Genomic DNA, 18907 nt, shown 5'->3' with positions numbered 1-18907 from the left:
AGGAATTTTCAATGTTTTGATTTGAAACACTGCATCAGGAAACCCTGCTGCTCCTCTAGATTTGCCCAGACAACCAACATGACAGCATAAAAATTGGAATATTTGGGCTGGCATAGACGCAGATAATTGTATCTGTTCATCTTCATCTGGCCTTAGGAAACTCAGAGGAGAGCGGATGTGCAACTTTTAATGACTGCAGATCGGAATAGCATGATGATGGAAATACGCGAACTTTGGTCTTACCTGCAAAGAGTCCAGCAGGGTGACAGGAAGCCCAATGATGTGCGAGAACACAGCACACAAAGAAGTAAGGGGATTTTCTAAATGCATGCCTGATGTGATTAATCATATTTATAATGTTAATAATTATGTCTTTTAAAACTGGAATTGCTTGTCAAGATTTTGTGTGGTATGACTGCTTCTTTGTTAGTGGTTTGGTAGTGGCTCTGATAATGTAGAGGAACGTCAAATTCATGTATCTGAGGCTTGAACGGAGATGGCAAAAAAGCTGGTGGTTGTGTCAATAGGAACATAGTAAATATAACTCAGCTGTTCAAGAAGGAGGGAGGTATAAAATACAAATTATGAGGTTTTTAGTTTGGGCTTAGTCATTGAAGTACATGTATTATTACGGGTGTAGTAATAAGATACTTAGAAAATATCCATCATTTAGCAGAATACATGCTGTTTTATGATGGGGCAACTGTATTTGGCAGATTCTATTTTTTAAGGGTAGAACGAACAATAAAAAAGGAAACCAGTGGGTACGTGTATTTTCAGGAACTATTTACTAAGGTCTTTCACAGTAACCAGCTGAACAAGACTGAGGTTCATGAGACTGAAGCAAATATGAACAAACCATTTTCAGTGTTGTAGGAGTTATGAGTGAAATTGTACAAGGATCACTGGCTTTGAGCCATTCTCAATATTATGTCAACAACTTGAAAAAGCAAAATATATGCAAGTTTGTTTTTAAGACAGATCTAATGAGTAAAGTAACTTCTGAGAAGAATATAAAAATGCTACCACAAACAGTACCACCCTGATAGCCCGATTATTTCCACTTCTCTATCCCTATTTAATTTGTGTCTTCATACAGTATCTGGACATCATCCTGTCTCCCCTTATCTAGTCCCTTTCCATTTATATCCAGGACACGTTTCACACCCCCCACAATTTAGATAACTTCCCATTCCATGGTTCCTACCAGCTCGTCTTTACCATAGATGCCTGGTGTCTTGCCACCCTCAGTTCCTTTAGGAAGGTCTTGGAGCTTTCTGTTTCTTTCTTGAACAAAGACACAACCAGTTCCCCTTCACTAACTCCCTTATCCACCTTGCAGAACTAATCTTTCCTTTCACTTTCTACAGGTCCAAAAGGCAGACTTGCAGACCTGCATGGGCCCTAGCTTTGCCTTTCTGTTGGTTGGCTCAATTGAATTGGCCTTGGTCTAAGCCTATACAGCACTTTACTCACCCTACCCCACCCTCAATTCTTTCTCCTGTGCATTGACATACATCTTCCTGCACTTGTGCAGAAATCATCAGTTTCATTACCTGCACCACTATCTTCCACCCTGCCTCCAGATTCACCTATATCAGTGGTCCCCATATGATCATGTCTTTCCATCTGCACCTCCCCCTTCCCACTCCGTCCCCGTCCCTCACCAAGTCTTTTCACAGAGGACTCTGTTATATGCCCATGCCTCCTCTCCACCCTTCTCCATCCCATGTAACCAAAGGAGGTGTAACAGAAAACTAAATAGAGGGAATAAGTGAATCATTCTCAGTTTAGCAATCTGCCAGTGGCTATGGAAGCTCAATGGTGCATGTCCTTGTTTGCTGATGATACTCACCAGATGGATTTCTGTGTATAGGAGAGGATGGAAAGAAGCTTTAAAGGTTACAGGCAGGCAAAACGAGCAAGGAAGAACATGAGGTCATCCATTTTGATGTATGTTAACAGAAAAGCAGAGTATTTTTCCTATCCTGACAGTGGATCATATTGATAGTCAAGGTAACCTAGAAGTGCTTTGCACAATTCACTAAAAGCCAAACCATTTCTGTTGTAGGTAGCCTTTATTTTGAGAAAATTTGAATACATCAGTAAAGGAGTCTTTGTAATTGTGTGGGCCTTGGTGATAGCACCCCTGCAGTATGGTGTGCAGTTTGATTTCCTTACCTTTGAAATGATTTCCTTCCCCAAGTCTCTGTAACGAGAACACAGCAAAAGTTCATTAGACTGGATTCAAGGTTAGTAGGTTTGCTGTATGCGGAAAAATTCAGTAGATTGTAGAAGAATGAGGGATCTCACTGAAGTTTATAAAATTCTGAAAGGGCTAGAGAGCTGAAAGGTCTTTCCTGTGGCTGAGGACTGTAGGGCTTAGAGTAAGGGCTGTCCATTTCAGACTGAGATGAGGAGAAGTCTCTGTACTAAAAGGACAGACGATGCCTGGATATCTCTACCTCAGAAGGCTGTGATGTTACAGACAGGCTTCCAGTCAATAAAGGAATTGAGGGATATCTATAGTGCTAGAAGGTATCACTGAGACAGATTTAATTTTAATGAATCGTATTTAATTAATAATACCTTTTATCTGGCACAATTGAAGATCTGGCTAACCTATTCTTCCTATTTCATATGTTATTAACTACATTGGTATCTCAGGATGTTTTTACGAATAGCAATGGCCTGATGTACTTTATTTGCTTTTAGTGGAATTACTAGAAAACAATCTGAAACAGAAGCAGGCTCAGATTCTAACATTACAAATGGAATTGAATACACTGAAGGCAAAGGGGCCTGAATTCCAAGACCATCTGAATTCGGAGAAGATGCTGCTGGCAGAATTGAAAAATGAGCTTTCTCAAACAAAACTGGAACTTGAAACCACACTTAAGGCACAACACAAACACTTTAAAGAGTTGGAGATGCTGAGGTAATCAAGTGTCCATCATATTCAAATTGTCAACGGGAGGGTGAAGTGGAGACCCAAGTGGATGGATTGGAGAGTTTTGAGGGGAATTGTACATCTGCAGAGAATTTGAAATTCATTTTCAGTTTCTTTAACTTCCATATCTTGTCTCCTCTTAGTAAGGTTGATATTGTTTGTATAACTTGATTACTTTCAGTACAGATCTCCTGTGTTCTTACAATCAGTGGTGTTCATACCAGTTTATTTAACTTCAAATTGATTTATGAATTTTTGAACCCGGTGCTTTTGGATGATCTTCTCCAAAATTAGCAGAGTAGCTATATGATTAGTGTTTTCCATCAAAATTCACCAGAGCCTTTACTTCCTGAGAAAACTAAAGAAATTTGGCCTGTCCCCTAAAACCCTCACTAATTCTTATAGATGCACCGTAGAAAGCATTCTTCTAGGGTGCATCACAACCTGGTATGGAAGTTGTCCTGTCCAAGACCAGAAGAAGCTGCAGAAGATCGTGAACACGGCGCAGCACATCACACAAACCAATCTTCCGTCCTTGGACTCACTTTACACTGCACGCTGTCGGAGCAGTGTTGCCAGGATAATCAAGGACACGACCCACCCAGCCAAGACAATTTTCGTCCCTCTTCCCTCCGGGAGAAGGCTCAGGTGCTTGAAGACTCGTACGGCCAGATTTGGGAACAGCTTCTTTCCAACTGTGATAAGACTGCTGAATGGATCCTGACCCGGATCTGGGCCGTACCCTCCAAATATCCAGACCTGCCTCTCGGTTTTTTTTTTTGCACTACCTTACTTTCCATTTTTCTATTTTCTATTAATGATTTATAATTTAAATTTTTAATATTTACTATTGATTTGTAATCCAAGGAGCAGGAAGTGCAGAATCAAATATCACTGTGATGATTGTATGTTCTAGTATCAATTGTTTGGCGACAATAAAGTATAAAGTATGTACAGATTTTTCACAGCATTTGTAATGAAATAACTTTTTATTGGCTATTTGCATATTTTAGGGTTGAGTTAACTGACAAGGCGGCTGCTGTAGAAACGCTAAATGCTGCAGTAGCAAATGAACAGAAGAGGTCACAGGACCTAGAATGGGCAATCGAAAAAGAAAAGCGCAAGCTATGTAGACGAGAAGAGCATGACCGAGAAGAACTGGAGGTTTGGATGTTTTTGTTGTCTCAAACATGATTCATGGAAACAGATCACTGATGCATAATATCTTATTGACTGCCACCTTCTCCTATCTTGACTCCCAATGCCAGACTGCATATATATTTAATTGAGTTTTAGAATAAGCCATGTTGTGTAGGCATTAGGTCCTCTGGTTGTTGGGTATGTTAAATTTATGAACATGAGATAGGAGTAAGTAATATGGCCCATCAAAGCTGTTCCACTATTCAACAGAATATTTGCTGATTTTGTGCCTCATTCCCTTTCCAGCATAAACCCAGAGTCACATGGCACAGAAAAGGCAGTGTGGTCCACTGTGACAAAGCCACCCATCAAATGCCTCTTTTCCAGCATTCAGCCTGAGCTATGCAATGGCGATGCATGTGCTTATCTAAATACCCCACCATTCACTCTCAACCCAGCCCAGAGTAAAGTTCATCACTCTACACCCTATCTATGCTCTTCATAACTCTGTATTTCTCAGTAAGTTGCCCTCACAATCTTCTCTACTATAAGAAAAACAGATGCAGCTTGTCCACTCTCTCCTCATAGCTGAAAGGTTTTACCCCAGACAACATTCTGGTGAATATTCTCAACACTCCCTCCAGTGCAGTCACATCCTTTATTTTGTGTGGTGTACAGTGCTGTGTGTAGTTCTTCAGCTTGTACCATTACCTAACTACTCTTTTATGTCGCAGCACAGCTAATGAAGAAAGCCTTTTTAGCCACTTTATCTACCTGTGCTGCTTCCTTCAAAGTCCCACTGTCCTCAGTACTTCTCCAGACCTACAATTCATTGTGTAGATCCAGCCTTATTAGTCTGTACAAAATGCATCACCTTCCATTATTTCAGAATTAAATTCCATGTTCCATTATGCTTCCTATTTTCCTAATTCAGGATATCATTCTGTAGACAAAGATCCCCTCCACCCCTATTCTCTAAAATGCCACTGATTTTGATATCATCTGTGAATTCACTGATCATGCTCTTACATTTGCATCTGGATCACTAATACATTTAACAACTAGCAACATTGATACACTGCTGGTCACTACTGTATAATTGCAATAACAAGTGAGCATTCTCTGCTTCTTAAGGTATTTTACTGGTCCAATTTGCCAAAGTCACTAGATCCCATGGGGTTATATTTTGGATCAGTCTTCCATGTGGGACCTTGTGAAAAATGTGACTCAATCCCAGGTAGACTATTATCACACATTGCCTCTTGGAAAAAATTAAATCAACTTAGTTGGATCTTCCAGTTTCTCTTAGCATCCAAAAATCTGTCATTCTCCGCTATACCTGTACCCAGTAAATAAGCCTGCAACGGAACTTAGAAACAGAAATTCTAAAAACTTCCAGAGACTTTGCCTTCAGAATATTTCTTATTTTAACTTTGAATGCTCCAACTGCTTAAAACAGATGTATTCTCTATCCCCGGCTCTGGTTGTACATCCATCCATCTTCTCAGTTCCTGCTTCCAGCCACTCACCTCACCATGTACCCAGTCCCTGGTTCCGACCACACATCCCTCACCCACTCCATCAATCACAAACATCCGTGGAACCTGCTTCTCAATTCCAGTTGCCCACACAACTTCATCTCGTCCCCATCTTACACTTTTTTATAATGGCATACAACCTGTGATACTAACCAATGAATCTACAGCAAAACCATTCTTGGTGAAGGCTGATGTCATTCCCCAATGTTTTCCTCAGTTCTTCTTGCTATAATGTTTCATCTTATCTCCAAAGACCTTCTTGTGAAGGTAATTGCTCTTCAAACCTGATGAAAGGCTTTTCAGCCTGTGTTTACTACGCTCCAGAACCAAGGTTACCAAGATCTCTCCAGATGAGAAAACAGTGTGCAGCCAATATGTGCATTTGTGCATGCTCAGATGCATTTTCTCAAAGCCCATGAAGAAATGCAACATCCCTACTGACTCTGAAGAATCTCTGTCACATAACCACTCAACGTAGAGAAGGATAATGTGGGATTGTACTGAGAATATTGCCCTAAGCATCATAAAAACAAAACACCCTGCACATGCATCACCTCATAAACTACCCACCCTACTGTCCACTCAGCCATGACTTGACCTTTGGATGTCTGTGAATCATACATAGGCCTCAATATCAGCATTAGAGGTTACAAGAATGAGGGACACTTAGTCATTCTTAGTCCCAAAGAACTGCCAGACAAAAAGTACAATCTCAGTAATCTCAGTAATGTTTGCTTTTTAAGCCACTTGAAATCGATGTTGACAGATCCCTTCTGTGCCTCATCTTGACTGATTTTCATGAACCAGTATATCAAGATCCTTCTGTATGTCAACATACCAGTTTTTTCAACATTTCATGCTTTTCTGTTCTTCATACCAAAGTGCATGAGCCCATATTTTCTCACAGTATTATCTCATCAATAGATGTTGTGAGCTTTACAAACTTAACAAAAGAAATGAGGGAAGTCCAAATGGTCCATCCTGCTACACCTTGTCCACTCCTTGACCACATTAGTTTCTGTTATCAAACCTAGGATTTATTACACTCTCTCTTTCCATTTAAGCAAATAGAAATTGCATGTAGCTGAGGGGCCTGTTTTAACTTTTGGGTGATATCACTAATTACAATTTATCTATGGATCTTATAAATTCTGGGCCTGGTTATCAACAAATCTGTATAAAATAAATAATATTAAAATTTAGAGATTATTCTAATAATTTTAGAAGGGAGAATGAAAAGCTTTCATATGTAATTAATGCTTGCAATTAATTTGAGAACGGAAAATACATCAGGTTATCTTTACAATTAAATTATCAAATTATCTTTATTATCTTTAAAATAATCTTTAGATGATTAGATCTTTTTTATCTTTAAAATTATCTTTAGATAATTTGCTGCATTTGCCTTGTAGATTCATTCAGGCACCTTTATGTGAGATAAGTGATGAAAGGTATTTTGTATATTTATGCTGCCTGTCACATAGAATAACCCATTCATCCTACTTAAGTACTTGAATATTATTTAAATTTATTATTTAATCTAATCATTTATTTTCATTCAGATTGGATCATTTATTTATCTTCTGCCATATATTTGAATACAGAAAACTTTGCTTTGTACCCTGTATCTTTTTTGAAGAATAGTAAAGTAATATTTTTAAAATATTTATTTACAGGGTATGGACATTTCTGGTTATAACAGCATTTATTGTCCATCCCTAATTACTGAAGAGGCTTTTAAGACCTAACCATGTTGGTGGCTTTAGAATCACATATAAACCAGACCAAAAAAAAATGTCAGATTATCTTTCTGAAGAACACTAATGAACCAGATGATTTTCTTTAAATATAACCATCTGGCAGCATTATTGTTACTGAGCAAACCTTTCCTAAAAATGAATACTAGATTTATTTAATTAGCTGCCAGCTGGTGGGACTCCATATCGCATCTCTGGATGAGTGGTCCAGATGTTGGCTCCAATCTACTGCTTTACACCTATAGTATAAAGTTTTTTAAATATCCAGAATTTAGAAAATTAATATATAATTTAAAGAAATAGAATGAACCAGAAAACCATATACTATTTAATTTCAGGATTTGAAGTTGGCACTTGAGGATCACAAGAGGAAACTTTTGCAGTTGGAGTGTGCTTTGGTAAAGGATCGGGAAACAATAAGTGAACTGAGACAGAGCATGGATTCTGAGAAAGCCCAACACAAAGCTGAACTGTCTCGGGAGAGAAGTCGCATCACTGAACTCCAAGTTATCTTAGATGCTGAGAAATCTAGAGCTTCTGACTTAACCAGTGCACTTGAACAAGAACGTCAACTCTCCAAGCAATTTCAGGGTGCAGAGGAGATGCAGGAAGCAAGGTGGAAACCACCAGGGAAGTCTTCTGAGATGCTGATTCGGGACCTGCAGAAACAGCTGAGTGATCAGCGTAACCGTACAGTAGAGTTAGTGAGTGAGATGGAAAGGTACAAACTCGAGTCACTTCAGTTGAAGCAGCGTCTTGAGGAGCAGCAACAGATTCATAGGAAATCTCTGTTAAAAGAGCAGGAATCTCACAGACTAGTTTTGGAGAAAGTGGATTCCTTACAGCTACAAGCAAAGGAACTGCTGCAACAACTGGAGAAGGAAAAACGTGAAGTTTTAAAATTACAAAGAGAGGAAGGAAAATTGAAGGAAACTCTTCTAGCATTACAGGGAAGTGATCAAATAGGGAGTCAAAAAGAAACAGAACGTCATTTGGAGACCAGTGTTACTGAGAAAATTCATCGGACGGAGGTATGCTCTACAAACTTAATTATTGTTTTCTGCAACCTCCACAACTAAAACTGTAAAGTTGTTATTTCACACCATTTTAATGTGTAGAGATTTCACTAAATATTTTCAGGAATGTATGCAAGAGGGATTGAAGCATTGATTAATGATCTAGGTGTTTATTATCACATGTGCTGTTTTTGTCCACAGAATCTCCAGGTAATGGGATGAATCAGCAAGATTTACTGCTCATACCACTGCTATGATAATTGGTATCATACATAATTACAGAGTGGAATAGAGCCTAATTCTGCCCTTGTGCTGCATTCATGTAAATAGGCTGCTCTCCTTCTCTAGTATTATTTGTAAAGATAGACTAATATAAATAATGACTGGAGCACAGTACGTGCTTGTGGAACTGATTCTTCAATATGCCTTGTCATCTTTATAAGAGGATTGGTATGAAATACAAAGTGAAAGATATAAGATAAATCAAATTGAAAGCAAGGTAAAAATGCTGGAAAATTCCAAATGAATATAGTCACGCACTGTAATGGTTTGCTGAATATGGCTTCCAGCAAAGGCAGAGAGTTCAGCAGTCCATCCAAAATACAAACTTGTCTCTTACTAAGTAATGTTGGTTACTTAATACAATCATATACTGAACTGCAGCATTAATTATCAATTATAATCAGTTGATGGTGAGGTGCAATTATCTTATGTAGTCCCAAGAAAAATCTTTATAAATATATATATATATGTATGTATATCCAGACAGCTATTCATGAAAGAATGACAAAATTGTCCTTGCAAAAGAGTTGACATTTTGTTAATACTGTTGGTATGTTTTATACAGTTTTAAAATTGCTCAGTTATGCAACATCAAAAATCAATTTAACCTATAAATATGCTGAATATCAGAGACTAGATCAATAAATCTGTTACAAAATTGATGAAAATTAAGTTTTTGATCAGTTGCTCTCAGGTGAAACAGGAAGCAAAGCCATGTGCTAAGTTCATGGCTTGGATGACTTAATACCAGTTTCAAGTGTCTTAAATACTGCTGGAACTGCAGGTTTGAAATGTTTTCCATTGCATACTTCCAATCTAGTTTGAGGCAAATCATCTATAATAATAATAAAAAATAGTTTATAGTTATTTGACATATTCAGTAAAATATTTTTTTAAAATATATGTTCCTATTTTGACATGTATTTTGACATATGATTTGGCAATGATTGGTGCAAGATTATTTTGGTTTTGTGGGATAACAGAGATGAGGAAGTTGTAGAGTTGTCAGTCATTATTTCGTGCTCTTTTTATTAAACCCAAATGAGAAAATCAAACAGAACACTGAAAGAAACTGTTTTGGGCCAACTAGCAGTCACAAGTCAGAGCTAATGATCGAAACAATTCCCTTACCCAACCAAGCAATTCCCTTCACCCATCAGCTATGCGTTTCTGTGCTGTGTATTCATTTAGCTTCCTCCTTGCTGACCAACTCAAGCAAAATCTGTGCATTTCACTCATTTCTTGTTTTTATCTGACCCCAGTTGTAGAGTTTTTGACTCATATCAGTTAACTTATTGGGCTTTGATCTCAGTTGTGCTTCTTAAAATTGTGGAATTATGCTGAAAAATATGATAGAGACATGGAAAGTTGTTTTTACTTTCTGTAAGTGTAATAATATAGGGGTGGTTGTTTTTGTCAGTGGCAAAGGTAATTATAGTCACTGATGAAGAAAATCTGTGCAAAAAGACCAGAAGTATTTTGATTCCAGTAGTTCCAGTATAAAATGCAAAAATACTGAGCCGGTCAAACAGTTTTCAAAGTCACGGAAAATAGTAATGCCGGCAGTCAAAAGACAAGTTTGTATCACCTACATTTCACTGGGAAGGTTGAATGATTAAACCAGAGACATTAGGCAGGCAGAGGAAAATACGTTTGGTTGCCATGTCACTGATGCTTTCAGAAGTGATCGGAGGAGGCTAGTTCGAAAAAAGAGAAGACAAAGAGAACTCTTTCGTGGTCTGTGTGGGACAGGGAGAGTTGGGAATGATTGCTGGAAAGTGAGCAGGCTTCTTCGTGGGCTTTGTCGATCACCATGGAAGAAATTTGGAGGTCAAATCACAGGAGGACATGTGGATACGAGAGTAGTACACCTAGTAGAGCCCCCCCCCACCCCCACCGCCCCCAGCCAGGTTCAATTCAGACCTTGAGTACTGTCTCTGCAGATTTTTCTAACGCTTAGAAAATTGGTTCTATGTTGACTGTATCTGGAAAATTTGCTTCAGCATATTCTAAGAGGAATAGGCCATCAATGATGGCAGCTTCCAAAAGTCTGTTTGTAATTATGTTTGTCAGTTTGACAACATGACGCCACTGGTTACTAACAATTTTAACATCAATGTGGCCACAAATTTTGGTCTGTCTTGTTTTCAAAATGCTTCATCAACAAGGCTTTTGCTTTATCAAAGCTCTTTAAACCTGAGGAGATGTTCAATATCATCTGAGGAAAGTTGCTCCTACAGTTATGCTGATTTTATTTTCTGCTGTCATTTAGTTTTAAATTTCTGTGCTTAATTTCAGGAAACTTGTAAAATTGAGCCTTCATCTGACAGAACAAAAAACTGGATTATTCAACAAAAGCTGGCAACAACAGATTCGAGAAATAATGCATCGGTTTCTGACAGGCTTTGGTATGCTCATTCCGTAAGTGGTGCTGAAACTGATAGAGGAAGCTGTGGGTCTGGAGAAAATATAAACTTGGAGACCATCAGACAGAAAATACAGCTGATTATTTCCAAGCTCTCAATAATGGTCAACAAAGCCACTAACAGGTGAAAAGGACTTGATATTAGTTCTCAATAATGAATGCAGTTGATTTCTTTAAAATAATAGTAATATAACAGAATGTGAGCAAAATATATTGGTCTTATGTGCAGATCTGTTTTACCAAGTGTTTAATGTTGCAGGTTAATATGGAACATAATGTTCCATATGTTTCTGGTTAGTAGCTCAGTCTCCAGTATATTAAAATTTCATATCATTTTTCTGTCACCTGAGAGAAACATTGGAAATAGTGTCAGAACAAGCCCCCCACTCATGAAAATCTATAACATACGTCTAATCTCAGCCATGCCTCCAGATAGTCATAGAGTTTACTGCATGGAAAAAGGCTGTCAAACACTCAAATTAAGTTGTCTGCCTGGGCAAGTCCCATTTACTTGCGTTTGGCAGGTACCCCTCTAATCCTTTTCTATTCATGTATCTGTTTTAAATCTCTTTTAAATGTTGTGATTGCACCTGCCTCTACGGCTTCTTCTACTATCTCATTCCATGTACCTATCACATTCTGTGCCCCTTCAGGTCCCTTTTGAATTTTTCTTCTGACATCTGAAACCTATATATAGTTTTAGGCTCCCATTCTTCCTATCCATGTTCCTTATGATTTTATGTACCTCTGTAAGGTCACCCTCAGCTTCCATTGGAAAGGAGTCCCAGCCTCTTATAACTCAAGCCCTCCAGTCCTATCCTCATGAATCTTCTCTGCATAATTTCTGTCTTAACAGTGCCCTGCCTATAGGTGGGTGAACAGAGCCACACACAACAACCCAAATACGGCCTCACCATCTTTCTTGCACAGTTGCAACATGGCATACCAACTCCTGTACTCAGTGAAAGCAAACATGCCAAATGGAGTCTTCATCGTCCTGTCTACAAATATCTCTAGTGTAACTGGTTGTGAAATCTATCAAAAACATTGAATGTTTCTGACTGCTCTTGACATTAAGAATGGCATCCAAAAACTCTTCATTGTAAATAGAACAAAAAACATTTTATATTATTAAAAATGATTTATGAATATAGAATTTAAAAGCAATTAAAATTACCAAACTCAATTTTTTAAAAAAACAAGTAAATTAATTTACACTTGCCCTCCACTGAAATGAGTGAATGTTCTGTCCCTTTGCGAGACTCACAAGGAGCACGTGTATAAAAATCCAAAACGCGATGGTATTTGTGTGAAGAAATGCTGTGAGTGTAGAGTTATATTTTCACTGTTTCCAAACAAGTTCTGGGTTATTAACAGGAGCTTTAGAATGAAAATTGAATGAACTGAAAAGATGCAAAGAAACATCAGTGCGGTCTGTTGTTAGCATTTTTGTTTATTCTACATGTTTTAAGATCCTATTTCATTTGGTGATTAAGTATGGAAAAATGCATTGTTTATTCACAACAGGATTCAGGATGGTGCTGAAACCACAGATGAAAATGACCTCATTTGGTTACACAACAGCATTCAAGATTTGGCTTTGCAGTTGCAGCAGCTACAGGTTCCTGTAGAGGTGAGAATGAAATACGCTGCAAATGTATAGATCTTTTGCTTTTACAGTTTCAATTAAACAAATTTTAAGTTGCTAAAGCTGGTAACCTATCCAACCAGTTGTTAAATGGATAAGCTATCTTAGTTTTTGTTTTGCACGCTGAAAAACAGTTTAACTATAGAAACAATATTCCCTTTGTTATGCTTAAATTAATATTTGCGTATTTGGCTTTGGATGTCAGATGATGCTGGGCAACACGTTGACAATTGGCAGATTTATAATTAGGATATTCTCACATAATTAATTCCTAACCTCTTTTTCATGAAAGGCAGAGGATGAGGATAAGATAAAAACAGAAAATGTTTCATGTATTCAAAATCAACAAAATGCAGATATGGGAAACCTGGTATAAAAAATTGAAGCACTCATTTGTTCAGCCAGCATCTGTGAAAAGAGAAATTGTGTTAATGTTTCAAGTCTAAGACCCCTCACCAGAACCAAGAAGAGAAAACATTGGTTTTGTATTCAAGAGTGGGTGGAGGAGGAATAGAAAAGATAAAAGGGATTATCACTGATAAGGTGAGGCCAGAGTTGTTGAAGTGATTCTGCTGTTTCTTGGAGTTGTATATTTGATAGATTAGTGAGTGTAATCAAAAAGAGAGCAAACAAGGAGACATGTAAAAGCTATGAAATGTAGGTCAGAGTTGTGGCTGAGACCCAAAACCAAAAGGAGAATGTTGGACTGTGGTGCAAGGATCTTACAAGTAGATAACCTTGCAGCAGAATTGACCAGAAAAAGTAAGTTATCTGAAATTGTTCGATCTGATATTGAGTTCTGACATTCTAGTCAGACTTAATCTGTGCAGAATTAATGTTTCAAGTCAATGTCCTTTAATCAGAGGCATCAGAACTTGCCTCCAAAACTGCATCTAATTACTTATGTTTTGTTAATTCATGGTGGATCAAATGTGAGTATTCTTAAATTGCACCTTACAACCCAAAGGTGTGATTGCTGCTCAATATTGCAATACTACAATGGGCCTTTCACTGCTCAAATTTGCATTAGCAGCTGCTACTTCCATAAACAACAGGAATTCTGCAGATGCTGGAAATTCAAGCAACATACATCAAAGTTGCTGGTGAACGCAGCAGGCCAAGCAGCATCTATAGGAAGAGGCGCAGTCGACGTTTCAGGCCGAGACCCTTCGTCAGGACTAACTGAAGGAAGAGTGAGTAAGGGATTTGAAAGCTGGAGGGGGAGGGGGAGATGCAAAATGATAGGAGAAGACAGGAGGGGGAGGGATAGAGCCGAGAGCTGGACAGGTGATAGGCAAAAGGGGATACGAGAGGATCATGGGACAGGAGGTCCGGGAAGAAAGACGGGGGGGGGTGACCCAGAGGATGGGCAAGAGGTATATTCAGAGGGACAGAGGGAGAAAAAGGAGAGTGAGAGAAAGAATGTGTGCATAAAAATGAGTAACAGTTGGGGTACGAGGGGGAGGTGGGGCCTTAGCGGAAGTTAGAGAAGTCAATGTTCATGCCATCAGGTTGGAGGCTACCCAGATGGAATATAAGGTGTTGTTCCTCCAACCTGTGCTCTGTCCGCCAGAGAAAGCAGGATCTCCCAGTGGCCACACATTTTAATTCCACATCCCATTCCCATTCTGACATGTCTATCCACGGCCTCCTCTACTGTAAAGATGAAGCCACACTCAGGTTGGAGGAACAACACCTTATATTCCGTCTGGGTAGCCTCCAACCTGATGGCATGAACATTGACTTCTCTAACTTCTGCTAAGGCCCCACCTCCCCCTCGTACCCCAACTGTTACTCATTTTTATGCACACATTCTTTCTCTCACTCTCCTTTTTCTCCCTCTGTCCCTCTGAATATACCTCTTGCCCATCCTCTGGGTCACCCCCCCCCGTCTTTCTTCCCGGACCTCCTGTCCCATGATCCTCTCGTATCCCCTTTTGCCTATCACCTGTCCAGCTCTCGGCTCTATCCCTCCCCCTCCTGTCTTCTCCTATCATTTTGCATCTCCCCCTCCCCCTCCAGCTTTCAAATCCCTTACTCACTCTTCCTTCAGTTAGTCCTGACGAAGGGTCTCGGCCTGAAACGTCAACTGCGCCTCTTCCTATAGATGCTGCTTGGTCTGCTGCGTTCACCAGCAACTTTGATGTATGTTGCTACTTCCATATATAGCTTGTGCAATGGCCTAGCAGAACACTTACGCTACTCACAATTTCCATGACCTTTTTGTCACTTATTGAATGATTGTCTGCAGCTTGTTAACCAGGCTGAATATATTGAGCAGGAGCCTGTATTTTTACTAGGATGTAATTGTCAAGTATATTTCTGGATGATTGAGGCTTGTGGGATATTTAGTTTAAAAGTTAGTGACAGACTTCATTTCATTTCCCGGCTAATAGGATACTTTTAAAGACACAGCTGTAGTTTTCAAGGCTGCTTCCTGTGGACGCCATTTGTATAAGAATGCAAGTGAAAATGTTGTAGTCTCTCTCAATATTTATCTGAGTGAGAGCAACAAAATAATAAGCCACTGTAGTGTTCATTGCATCAGAATTTGTGTACATCGCAAACAGAGTTCAAACAAAATGCCCTATTTACTTGGTTAGTATAGCATAGATAAGATGCAGTGAGTGACAAGGAAGGCTGATGGGTTTTGAAAGCCTATGATATAAACCAAGTCACCATGGCAGGCAAACTGTATGCATCTATAGGCCAGCTTTAAGAGTTGGGTCTGCACTTGTTCTAAATCTGGATCCACCTGAGGTTCACTGTGCCTCTTTTTGATACTGAATGCCTTTTAGATATGTACAAAAATACTTGAAGAGTTCTTTCTTATACATGTTTCAACAGAATATAATTCATTCTACGGGATCAACAAGTAGTCTTATTGAGCAATTATTAAGGCAGAATGCAGACTTGACGGGTTATGTTAGCAGACTCTCTGAAGAAAAGAATGACTTGCACAACAATCTCCTGAAACTAGAAGAAGAGGTTCGAAAACACCGTCATCTCAGTTCCAGTGGCGAGCAGGTTTGTAATAGTGTGGAAATGCTGATTAAACTGAAAGAATAACTGAAGCACAAAGAATTGAGAATATAAATTTAAAATATTGGCAGATTAGAATCAATTGATTTGAATCAGCACTCCATTAAGATTATTATATTTTCAAAAATTATTTTCATGAAATCAACATTGTATTTTGATCAGTAAATTTGTTTCAAAGTGTATTTAATTTTTGTCCACTACTGACATCTTTTAAAATGGACAACTGATGCAGATACTAAATATACAGATAATTAGATAAAAACTTCTCACTAGCTGTGAATCTTTAGTTCTTGGGAGAGGGGGAGGAATAAGATAGTATTCTTAGCAGTAATGACCATAAAATGCTGATTTGTTGCAAAATCCAATTGGACTCACTAACTTCCTTCAGAAATTGTAGTCTGCCGTCCTTGCACGATCTGACTGGTATGTGACAAGATTCACAACAATGATGTTCACAACTGCCCAGTAAGCTCCTCAGTTGTTTCACGACTGCCAGTTTCAAACAAAAAAGGGATAAAATATCAAATTCAGATCTGACAAAGTTGGTGTCAGCTTAGACCATCGTGCTCATAAACAGAAGACCATGGGACATAGGAGCAGAATGAGGCCATTCAGTCCATCAAGTCTACTCCAACATTTCATCATGGGTGATTTATTATCCCTCTGAATCCCATTCTCCAGTCTTCTCCCCTTAGCCTTTGATGTCCTGATTAATCAGGAACCTACCAACCTCCGCCTTAATACACCTAAGAACTTGACCTCCACAGCCATCTGTGGCAATGAATTCCACAGATTTACCATCCTCTGGCTAAACAAATTCCTTCTCATCTTTGTCCTAAAGGGACGTTCTTCTATTCTGAAGCTGTGCCTTCTGGTTTTAGACTTTTCCACTATTTGAAGCATCATGTTCGTTCTGTATTTCAATATGCTGTAGATTTCACTGAGACCCCCCGCCTCCCCATTCTTCTAAACTCTCGAGAATATGGGTCTTATGGTCTCAGAGCCATCAAACACTCCTCATGCATTAACCCTCTCGTTCCTGGGATCATTCTCGTAAACCACCTCTGGACCTTCTCTAACGCCAGCATATCTGGTGGCTCCAGTTTCCTCCCATGTTCCAAAGATGTAAAAGGTTAGGGCTAGTAAGTTACGGGCACGCTATGCTGGCGCTGGAAGCATTGCAGACTTGCGGGCTGTCCCCAGCACATCCTTGGACTGTGTTGGTCATTGACGCAGACAACATATTTCACTGTATGGTTCAGTGTACATGTGACAAATAAAGCTAATCATTAAATCTGTAAATTGCTCAGGTATGTTCTACCCACAAAAGTCACATCAGTATAACGTAGCTAATTATAGTCAAAACAATGCACCAGTTTACTGTCAGCTATATGTTGCAATGTTCTCCTGACATGAACCATACAAAAAGAAATGCTCTAACTGATGATAAATGAATGTTGATTTGCCATAATTTTCACTGATATGGTTTCCACAGTAATCTGAAAGTAAATTGAAAATCTAAATTGATTTGATGAAGAACTTATTTTGTACTACCCTTGAATTAGTAACATACAATTGTTTGACTGCCAATGGTGATAAACTCATTCGAGTGGCAGCAAACCTTCCTACAAGGATATTGTTACCCTTCCATTTCAGGTGTAAACCATCCCAATTGTAAAGGTCCTACTTTTCCTGGAAGAGAACGTCAGGAAGACGTTATTTTTCCAGCTTTTTTACATTCTCAATAGTCTGTATGTTGACATGTGTCTTTTATCCCCTCCCCCCATTTTTCAGCTAACTAGAAGATCTTTGGATAACCAGGATTGTGTTGACATCCTAATGAAATCAGAGAGAGCAGCTTGGGCTAAGGAAAAATCAAACCTTCAGCAGGCCCTGAAGCTGACAGAGGCAGAGTTAGCCAAAATGAAAGCTGAAGCCAGAAATGAAGCTTTACAGACAGAACTGCTTGGGTCATGCTCTGAAAGTATTGCCGTAAAGGTAAATCCACTTTTTCATCACTCATAGTTGGTCATATTTGATTACGTTTGTAGAGAAATATCTGCTGTATTATGGAATTTAATATTGCAATTGTAGAGCGACATTGTTAACCTAAAAATGATAAAGACCTTCCCCAAGTCTCTGAAATAAAAATATAACATTGTGGAACTAAAAAGGTTTGTTGCTGAAATAAAAGATTTGGAATTTTAAGAGCATTTTTATTTACAACACAGAGAATCTATGGAAAGTATCTGCGGGCAGAGAGTTTCCGAAAGGCACTAATCTATCAGAAAAAGTACCTGTTACTTCTGCTCGGGGGCTTTCAAGAATGTGAGCAAGCGACCCTCTCGTTTATTGCCCGAATGGGTGGTCACCCATGTTACACAAGCTTGCAGGTTATTACACGTCGTTCCAGAAGTTTTACCCGATTCCGCTCTGTGGTCAGGGTAGTTGTAGCAATCTCAAGGTAAGCAATTGGAATGGGTTTGGATTGTTCAGGAAATCAATTCTGCTGTAGCCCGTAACTAGATGAGTAATTATTTAGCACCAGTAATACCATTTTATATTGGTTTTCGCTGTACATGGTTTTTCTGCCAACTGGAATTCAGAATTTTCTTAACTGCAAAAGCTAAGAGTAGAAATCTCTTCGCCTTATTCCCAGAGTTCACATTCACCCAAGGTTTGCTGGTGCTTTTATTTAATAATGTTATTATTTGTAGCACTAATTTGCATGTAAATATTTGCTATGCAAGAAAGCAATAGCTTATTGTTTTCCAAACATGCTGAAAATTTTAGGCTAGAAGGACTAAAGAAGTTTTATTCTATTTATTTTAATTTCCATTGATGTTATATTTTCACATTTCTAGTATTGATTTATTATGTCAAAAGTTAAAGCTAGAATGTTGTACAAAATATTCATGTGCATTATAATAGATGAAGTTTGTTCAACACTTAACTATTGTTTTAAACTTTCTCTATTGTAGATTGAGATTCTTGGTCCGCAGATGGCAGAGATCTTCTGGGTCAAGTAGCTTAAACAGGAATGGTCATGGCCAGAGTTTGGGTAAGCTACTTTCAATGACGATTTGATATTGAACTGTAAACCAGAGAC

At 38.7% G+C, this 18907-nt stretch overlaps 1 protein-coding gene across 4 annotated transcripts in view; it reads left to right on the top strand.

Annotated features, from left to right (window-relative positions):
* akap9 (A kinase (PRKA) anchor protein 9) overlaps positions 1–18907 on the top strand; it is a 209777-nt gene that overhangs the window by 177087 nt on the left and 13783 nt on the right. For all 4 annotated transcript variants that reach the window (XM_063044116.1, XM_063044117.1, XM_063044115.1 and 1 more), the window contains 10 exons: positions 157–307; positions 2716–2938; positions 3964–4114; positions 7724–8416; positions 10982–11232; positions 12636–12741; positions 15604–15783; positions 17593–17796; positions 18030–18262; positions 18780–18859. In XM_063044116.1, coding sequence (XP_062900186.1) covers positions 157–307; positions 2716–2938; positions 3964–4114; positions 7724–8416; positions 10982–11232; positions 12636–12741; positions 15604–15783; positions 17593–17796; positions 18030–18262; positions 18780–18859 — 2272 coding nt within the window. The remainder of the gene's footprint in view (positions 1–156; positions 308–2715; positions 2939–3963; positions 4115–7723; positions 8417–10981; positions 11233–12635; positions 12742–15603; positions 15784–17592; positions 17797–18029; positions 18263–18779; positions 18860–18907) is intronic.

Source organism: Mobula hypostoma, chromosome 3 (genome assembly GCF_963921235.1).
Source record: "Mobula hypostoma chromosome 3, sMobHyp1.1, whole genome shotgun sequence".
Taxonomy (NCBI): Eukaryota; Metazoa; Chordata; class Chondrichthyes; order Myliobatiformes; family Myliobatidae; genus Mobula; species Mobula hypostoma.
The sequence above is the reverse complement of the archived record's forward strand: the minus strand, read 5'-3'. Positions and strand labels throughout refer to the sequence as shown.